Source organism: Malurus melanocephalus, unplaced genomic scaffold, assembly GCF_030028575.1.
Source record: "Malurus melanocephalus ecotype Western Australia unplaced genomic scaffold, MMel_1.1 scaffold_3, whole genome shotgun sequence".
Lineage (NCBI taxonomy): Eukaryota > Metazoa > Chordata > Aves > Passeriformes > Maluridae > Malurus > Malurus melanocephalus.
This window is the reverse complement of record NW_026623235.1, coordinates 5,804,048-5,813,527: the sequence shown is the minus strand read 5'-3', so window position 1 is coordinate 5,813,527 and position 9,480 is coordinate 5,804,048. Positions and strand designations below refer to the sequence as shown.

General features: G+C 39.3%; 1 protein-coding gene across 1 annotated transcript in view; it reads right to left on the bottom strand.

The window, feature by feature from the left end:
- FER1L6 (fer-1 like family member 6) overlaps window positions 1-9,480 on the bottom strand; it is a 62,281-nt gene that overhangs the window by 11,885 nt on the left and 40,916 nt on the right. The window contains exons 28-34 of the mRNA XM_057367543.1: window positions 9,411-9,450; window positions 7,989-8,104; window positions 6,732-6,863; window positions 5,633-5,758; window positions 4,486-4,613; window positions 3,016-3,186; window positions 1,735-1,895 (exon numbers count right to left, since the gene is read on the bottom strand). Of these exons, the coding sequence (XP_057223526.1) occupies window positions 1,735-1,895; window positions 3,016-3,186; window positions 4,486-4,613; window positions 5,633-5,758; window positions 6,732-6,863; window positions 7,989-8,104; window positions 9,411-9,450 (874 nt within the window). The remainder of the gene's footprint in view (window positions 1-1,734; window positions 1,896-3,015; window positions 3,187-4,485; window positions 4,614-5,632; window positions 5,759-6,731; window positions 6,864-7,988; window positions 8,105-9,410; window positions 9,451-9,480) is intronic.

Below are 9,480 nucleotides of genomic sequence, written 5' to 3'. Positions count from 1 at the left end.
TCTATTCTATTCTATTCTATTCTATTCTATTCTATTCTATTCTATTCTATTCTATTCTATTCTATTCTATTCTATTCTATTCTATTCTATTCTATCCTGTCCTGTTCTATCCTACCCTAACTTCTTTGTTCCTGGACCAAAGTTACATTATTCCTTACCTTGCAAGTTAAAGCTGGATGGATAAGTATAACTTTCTCCACCTGTACAGTGGAAATGGTACTGCTTTCCCTTTTCAATACTTCTGTAGAGCTCAAATCTACGGTCTTTGTTAGTTTTACAGATTCAAATGATGGCCACCACAGAAATCCATCAGAAAATAAGGACCCAGATGTACATGTCAGAACAGCAATCTGGATAGAAATTATGTAAAGAYTGTATGCTATAAACTATTTCTGTACAATATTGAAAAGTTGTGTACTAAAGTACTTTSGTCTTTGCCATCTGGTCTATATTTCCTGGTTTCTGATTTCCATCATCTTAKCTGGCTTGTCTGAAGCTCATTTTTGTGAACCAGAATTTTGATTGAGAGGTCCTAATCCTGGTAGTCACTCAGTCATCTGTTGGTGAGGGAAACAAACAAAATACTGGAGKCAAAAATGTCTTTCAGGCCAAGAAACCAAAAATGGATCAACTCTTTTCTCTTCAACAGTGCTACCGTGGTAGCCTTCTACTCAAGGTGTATTCTGTATTTTGTATTTGGAGAGAAGAATGTGGCCAAAGACAAATCCACACAGATAAGGGAGTGGACATTTTCTTCACTGCCACAGTGTCTGTCCACTACTGTCCCCAAGACCAGCTCCTTTCGTTCTCCTTGAAAGGCTCCATCCTCACATCTTTTTTCCTTATCCTCAGTATAAACTGAATCATAGAACGGTTTAGGTTGGAAGGAATGTTCAAAACAATCTCCTCCAACCCCCCTAACATGGGCAGGGACACCTTTTAGTGATGGCTCTGTCTCACTCCACCCCAATGTGATATGAACACTCAAGGTCCTGGTTGCTTTGACCTSTTTTCAGCCTGGGAGCTCTAAGTTCTGTCCTGCCATCTGGATTTGTGGACCCCACAGTATCTGGATTTACACAGTGCTGTGTCAGTGCTTCAGGAGAACAGAGTGGTAATAACCAAGGGGAGGAAAATAACACCAGGGAGGAAAGACAAATAGGTAAGGCAGGACTGGCATCTAAGGGTACTGGAATCTAACTCTGGTCAGAGACTTGTCTGACACTGAGTATTTCTCTTCCCTCTTCTTCTCACTTCTTGGGTCTGTCTATTCTAGTGTTTTAATTTAGACAGAGAATACATTTTTTGAAAAAATCTCCCTGACTTCCCATGGTTTGATATGCTGAGGGGGAGGACTCAGAGCATGCAAGCTGGAATCCATTCAGACCAACACTAAGTCAGAAGACCTGTTCCAAGAGGGCCCCCTACACTCCAACCAATCCTGGACATCCCATCCTTGGAACCAAGAGGAGGTAGCCCAAGGTATTCCCCAACAGCTGCTGCAGCGATGTCGAGTCTCCAGCAACAACTGTTTACACATTGTTTACAATCAAGCTGCAGCCAAAGCTAATACAGACACAGCCTTCACTGCCACAGTTATACAGTGTTTRAAAGTAGACACAGGCTCCAGTAATCTGAGTGCAGATTTCACAGCACAACAGGACTCCAGTTAGAGATTAGCAGGCTCCTGGTACTGCTGCAATGCAATGGAAGGATGCTGAACTGCTTCATTACCGTTCTCATCCTCTGTGAAGACTGTCTGTCCCTTGAAGACTTTTGTTCCTACTTGTATCTCCCCTGGCCTCATGAAGGGTCCACTGATTCTGTAGTCCTTGCACAGCTTAGTGAGGATCTCGCTTGGCTTGGCTGCATCTCTCCACGCATTGTACCCCTCTCTGCAAGGAGGGAACAGAGTGAGGCAAAATGGATGAGGTTTTACTTCAGCAGAGTGCAATGACAGATCAGGAATTCCCACAGAGTCTCACTTTGAGGTCAGTGGCCCTGGTATCTGCTCAGTCAGATTTTCCTTTGAATTGTCCAGCACTGATTTCTTGAGACATCCCCTCTGGCTGCTCAGGTCCCAGAGGTCAACCACTCCTTACTCTTAAAACACAGGAGAAACTGAGACAGCCTTGCCCACAGCTTAGATAAAGTAACAGCATGAGTATGCTTCCCATGAGGAAAAGGAATAGAACTTGTTCCCTGTTGTACCTAAAAGATTCCACTTTACTTGTGCTGCTTCCATTCAAGGAGAATCATTCTGCAGCTCCCAGATGCAAAGGACAAGCTCAGGTTATCAGGGACCTGATAGAAATATCTCACACTGGACACTGAGCTGGCAAAGGAAGCCTTGGGKTTTGGTCTGTGTTCCTGGATTGCTTTTTGACACTGTCCACCTTTGGTTTGTAGAWGAAATGAGAAACAATCACAGAAGAACCCCAAATGCACATCTCCCACGAGGGCAGTGGAGTTATTTCAGATTGACTTTCTCTGTATTAATTAATTTTTTTGCACAATGTCCTTGAGAGTGCAGTTCTGGCAGGGACCAGGAGTTCATCCTCACTGCCCCACAACTCATCCTGTTACAGAGGCTGCCAGCAGCCCTGCCCTGCTCCCCCCAGTGCCTCACCAGCCCTACCAGCCCTGCTGCAACCACTGCAGCTGCAGCTGAATAGCAGAGAGCAGAGTACAGCCCTGGCATCATTTCTCTGAGAGATTTTTTCCCATTTGCCCTTTATGCCTGTCCAAAGGCAGTTTATCAAGCAGGTATGTAATAAACATCAGSTCTTAACTATCTAAAATACTTCTTGAACAAACAGTGCTGTTAATTTAAAAATATCCAGTTCCTACTGAGGCTGGCAGCTACCCAAAGCCACCACTCAGCTCTTTGGWGAATTTTAATTAAAATACCCACTGTGACATTTTTGTGCTGCAGAAAGCATAATATTTGGAACACATCTGTAATTTCTCCTTCAAGTCACTGTGAACTCTGTTGCTCCCTGAAGAAGTACTTACATTTCATATTGACTCTGTAAMCCACAGGTGGCCCGATGTCTGCTGTAGAAACGATTTTCCAAATCAATTTTAGTCTCTCCAATAAGATCATCTGTCCCAATGAAGTCATGGTCATAGATCAAGACTGTGAGCAATGAATCCTTGGGGAATGTAGCTTGGATTTCAAAGGATCTACAGGAAAAATTGAGATCTACATGAAGTAGAATCAATTTTGAAGCCTAAAATACTAGACTAATTGATGCAAATAGTGTGCGAGTCATGTCTCTTCTAATAAGCAGTGGGCTTTTTTGGTAGTGCTTTTTGCTTCAATTAAATATTTGAACATGTTGGAAATAAASAGTGCAAAAGTATTCTTCCTCCTGCTTTCCTAGCGCCCCATGTACAGCTCTAAGGTTGTTCCTACAATCCTGAATCCAATATGGCTAATGAAGCTGTATCTAAGAGTTCTGACATGCTTCTCAGAACTCCCTAAAGGAACATCTGAGTCTTTTCCGTTTTCTTGCAAAAGCTGTGGGTTAAATACTGAATGTAGGAATTTGGAGGTACCCAACAAAATGATCAGGAAAARGTTCTAAACAAATCTCAATAAAGCAAAGATAAGAATTCCCTTTTCACTTGGTCCATTTTTCAGGAACCATTWTTGTTGAGATGTTTAGGGAAGTTGAACATATAAAAGTGATTGTAAATRGAATTTGACAAATTAGTGAAAGACRGGACATCCCGATCACCACAACACTGTGTTCAGATTTCTCCAAAGCACAGACAAAACTGATCTTTGTCTCCTGAAGGATGAATTTTGTAGTTCCCTCCCACCCCCATTCCAGGGGTGTTTCAGTCCAAAGTAGTATAGTTTTCTGTCTTAATGTTCTTCTGTCCCAATGCAAAATATTTTTAACCTTCTTAAAATAGAGAAATTTACTGGGAAAAAAAAAATCACAGCTATTTGCATTCAAAATATAAATAAGCCTCACCATAAAGCATTGATAATAAAAAGTGGGTTTTTACTGACAGCTTGCCCTTGGCTCCCCCATACAGAAGGCTGTATAAATTCAAAAAACGCATATGTCCTAGAATTATGAGATTTATTTAGTACTCTATTCAACATGAAATAGCACCAAAGATTGTGAAATCACACTTTACTGTTCTGATATATATTTCACTTTAAACTTAATGATTGTATTAATTTACAGAGACAACCACCATTTGTTGCCTCATTTCCTCTCACGCATCATTTTGCAAAGCCTCTCACAGATTGCATTACTTGGTGTGTTTTGACGGGTATGAAAATGAAATATTTTATATTATCRTGCAGTGTGACACCAATTCTCAATGTTTCAACCATCAGAATTACAAAGCATCCAAAMAGGCAGCAATCAGCACACAGCAAACACTTTGTAACAGTAACAGCAACAGTGGTAGCAAGTGATAAAGCAGAAATTACACTGAATACWGAAAGAAGTCACCACTGACCTCCCAAATACAGGGTTTAGCTGCTTGGGGATGTAGTTTTCCCTGTCTTTAATTTCTGTGTTGCCCAGTCTCAGCACAATGTAGGGATCTGATTTGCCATCTGGATCAGCTGGGCTGAGGTTAAATGCCTGTTAAGAAGAAAAATTGTGTCCTCAAGAACTTTGCTAAAATGCAGCATGGTCACTACTRTGGTTTTCCTGCCCAGTCCTGGATRTTCTGGAAGTTCAGGGGTTTTGCTTGTCTCATGTAATGTAAAATTTGGCCTGTAGTTTTGTAGGCTACTAGGAAAAGATGATCTGAGGGAGAAGAGTTTGCAAAGCTGGAAGTGCTGTCCCATCACTAAGATGGAAAATGCTGAGTAGGAGAGGAGACACTGAGGAAGAAACTACACAAGTGCAGGTAGGATTCAGGAAAGGTATACCCAAAAATATTGTTCCAGATCCTTGAACAGTGCAAAACAATTCTTTATAGAATCACAAATTKTTAARGTTGGAAAAGAYCTCTAMRTCTTTAYMTTCATTCAGGAAGTAAAACAATCTCTTCATGTTTTGTTGTCACAGTCTCTCTGCGTGCCATCTTTCTGTCTTTGATTGCTGGCAACTCTCTTGTTTCTCTGAAATACCAGTTCCTTCTACGCTTTTTACCTTTCACACCATTCTCCCTCATCACCTTGTCTTCTGTGTTTCTACCTTTATTGACCCCAAAACTTATTCACAACACTTTGATGATGTGCAATTCACAGCCCCCAAAAATATGCTACCATTTCGCCCTTACTGGGGTTTTGTTTAAATGTGTGTCATTTTGAAAGAGCTCTACTGATTAAAACTCACTGCATTTGCATAACATGGCTGGAAAAAGTTGTCCATCCTATGTCAGTTACGTATCCAGCCCTTTCAGTTTGAACCACTAAAGTGATTCTCCAGTCTTGCAGAAATCTCCAGATTTATTGTGAGGAATGTATATAACATTTTCTGCTCTGWACACCCATTTCTACAGTATGAAACATTGTCTGAAACACGACCAGAATAAAACCAAACCACATGGATGAGGATTCTCAGAGGTTTCACTGCAAAGACACTAAAAGTTAACTGAGTTGAAAAGAAATATCCGAGTTATTTCAAGGTTAAAAGAKCATCTGTCTACTTACTGCCACAATATAAACCCTGATGAGCACTTTGATGGAGTGGTTTGGGGGTATCCCTTGCAGGATGCGGGGCTGTCCTCCATCCAACAGGCTGCCATCCTCAGGACTTGGGTATATGCAGAAGGAACCCTGGTAATACATTGATTTTTATCTCCCTTGARAACAGATCAAGTGCAATACAAACAYASCCCTTTGAATGAAAAAAACATCATTCATGCAACTTATTTTGTAGTACCACTCACAGACAACCCAGGCTTCAGTGCACTAAAAATCACCTTTTAAAATGGCTTTTCTCTTTAACATGTTATTATCATATATACATGTTTACAAGGAGGTCCTGCATGCTCTTAGCTCTCTATTTGACTATTTAAAACTAACATCTGCAGGTGTTCTAAATCCAGTTTTCTTATCATCAATATTCTAAAGATAGTATTTTGACATTAACTGTATATTGGCAAATTAATAATTCCACTGGGTGAGTTTCACAGCAGTGTGACAGGAATCCAACTGCATTTTACAACCACCATACAACTCATATAAATCAATATTGACTCATGTTGCTGAGTAGCTCCTATTGCCTGAAAGCAACTAACAAGTTCGGACAGAAATTTGCATTGCAAACTAATTGAGAAATCAATGAGTTTAATCAGTTCCTTTCAACTTCAAAGTGCTTAAAATCCTAATAACATTACTCACGCTTTGAACTTCTCAGATTGCCTGATGGAGCYCTGGATCAGGGTGTAGCTGTGAGGGCCTACACTTAAATTACACAAAATTACATATAAGGTTCTGTAACTGGTGGTGCAGCAATAAAGTTGCATTAGTGAAATTTGGACTACATAATATACTTCTCCTTTCCCCTCTGTCAATTCAAAACTTCTTGTAATTCCTTATTTCMAAACAGCAGCAAACGCCTGGTATTGGATACTGCTTTTTTATATCAGGTAATGGGAAAGGAAAAACCTGAAYCTAGGTATAATAAAATAATGGTATTTACAACAGACTATTAATGTTTATTTCTTTCATCCCTGGCATACTTGAAATATTTATTAAAACCTAAAGTCTCTAAATTATTACCCATTCAATCAACATTAAAACTTACCTTAAATTTTCCTATTATTCTGTCTTCAGCATCAGCATGAACTTCATCATTAGATTTTCCTCTTAAGAGCTGGAAAGTTTTCACCCAGTCCTCAAAGTTATTAAATTCACTCTCCAAGTCTCCTTCATAAATCTATTGAAAATAGAAGAATGCAGATTTTTTTGTGGTGCAGTGAATATATTTATAGYAACTTTTTTATTAGAGAATGAACAGAAATCCATTTTTACCCAAAACACAGTCTTTAATAAAAACCAAGGTTTTGCAAAAGCCCTTGAGGAAAAAAGTTAATTCTCCACTTAAATCAGGACCAGTTTTGTCCTCAACCAAAGTCTTTCCCAGCTATTGAAATAACACATTAATGCAGCAGGTGGAAGTGACTCTGGAGGGKCCAAAATGAACATTTATAAGCACTGTTGTGAGTGAATAAATGTGGATGTGCTGCTCTTTGCTTCTGTTTCCTTGCTGCATCGTGCCTTTGTCGTACTGACCCATTCTGTTATGTTAATGTGCCAGGACTTGAGAGCAAAGCAGACAACAATAAATTGCTGTGGGGGCAGAGCTTTAGAATAGCTCAAAAGACCAGATCATTTTTCAAAGAACATGTTTTTTCAATCCTCTCCCCCAGCAATTTATCAAGTGTTTTTCAGTGTGAAAKAGAAGGGCCTATACTACTGCCATCTCTAAAAAAAATGGAAACAGCAGTTTCAAATTCCCATTTATTCAGCTACAATCTAATCCAAACAGCCTTAATCTTTTCAAACCTTCATCTTTCCAGAACTTTTGCACAACCCATATAGTTTTCTTTAAATTCCTTCTATCATTGCCCAACCAAATCTAATGTGATTTGAATATTATTTCCCATCAGGAGGATGCACTAGCAGTCACAGCAATGTTTTCCATCTCTTTTTTGAGACATTCTTAATACGCTGCAATATTTCCAACAAGAAATTTGGGATTTCCAACTACAGTATTTTACATGCAAACAACAAAATTGACTTTCACTGAAGTCCCTCTGGCTTTGTCTACACAGATAAATTGTATGTCTAAGACCAAGTGGGCCAAATCCATCCCATGAAGCCCTGGTTTCCTCTGTGTCCATTGTGCTGAAATGCATTATCACTATAATTTAGTGTGTTTATTAATTTTAGAGTGTCTGAAATATATGTAAGGAGGTTTTGCCAAACTCAGCTACTGATGTCAAATTTTGGAGAGACAGTAAATAACAACAACCTTTCATCAGCTTTACTTTTCTCTTACCTGCAGTGTTGCTAGGTTTGGAGTTTCTTTCTGTACCCTTTTCAATGTCTTATCCTTCTTCTTTTTGTCTGGCTCATCCTCTATGATCAATGCTATGTGGTCAGAAGTCTGCTTATCTGCAGAAATTTAATGTGGGTTTTAGTAAGCAAAGCCCATAAAATGGTTCACACAAGGACACAAAACACATTTTTCAAGTATCCCCCTTGCTCCTTCTCTATGCATGCCTCTACAGCCAGGCAGAGGGATCCTCTCTTTTACCACTGCTCCTCCCAGGCAGAGAGGATTTATTTTATGCTCTCTGTGGCTTCAGTCATCAGAAAAAGTTTTTTGGACCAAGTGTAGCAGTGTCCTGTATCACTCACTCCCTGACAGCCACCTCCCAGAACGCCTTTTTCTCTCCCTCTCTGACTCTTCGCCAATGCAAACAAACAGATCTTAACAGCTTTCACATAAATTTAAAGGTTTATTTAAAACTGAAAGCTGTTACTTAGGCTGACAGCTACTTCAGATACCAGAATAATCCAAGTACTTCTCTGCTTAAAAGTATCAAAAAAACAGGGTGTAAAAACACTTGGTGAAAGCCTGGAAGTGTGAGAAATGGGAGGAAGTAGACCAGACTAAAATCAAATTCCAAGCACTGAGAGGGGATTTCCCAACAAAAAGAGGGTGAACCCTCAAAAGTGACACTGAGATGGTTCAGTTCTTTGGCTGAAATCTGGTTTTGTGTTCACCTTACCTTCATTTTTGAATAGTTCACATGTGTTTGACAGCACAAAATATTTTGAGGTAAGTATTTTATGTTAGAGATGTTCTGCAGGTATAATGATTATCATCACAGCTGAAAATTTGTAACAAAAATGACCAGAAGAGAATTTACAGAGACTGAAATCATCAGTCAGAATGAACTGTTGCAGGACCTGTTGAGCCATAGAATTTGCATATTGGGAGACATATATGTAGACCCACAACACAGAGSCTATTTCTGGCCAATTCTTTTAGGYTCCTGTGAAAAAAAAAATTGCTAGAACCTGAGCTAGAYAAAGCTTTTCAGCTACGGAAATAACACACATAACTACAAGTCTCCTAGCAGAAGCTATTCCTTCATCACTGATCCTGAACTGGACTAAAAATTGACAGGAGCTTCTTTTTCTGAACCTGTTACAAATGAAGTCAAAGATTAGGATAATCTCTTCCTTGTGTCATTTAAGACTTTGACTCTGCAAATTTTTGTGCACAAGATTGGAATGACAGTAAGTTAACCTAGCACTGACTGTGAAATTTTAACCTACCCACCAGCTTGTAGAGGAAAGAGCCCAGCATACCATCAGTTCTCTGTTATCAGACATTAATTGTTGCCAGTAAAATAGCAGAGAAAGTATTAGTAGTGTAAAATAATAGAAAAAATGCAAATAATTTACTTACGGTCTTCAGGTTTTCCTTCATTGGAAAAAATTCCTTTTGCCTTTCAAAAGAAAAACACAATGAACAAACT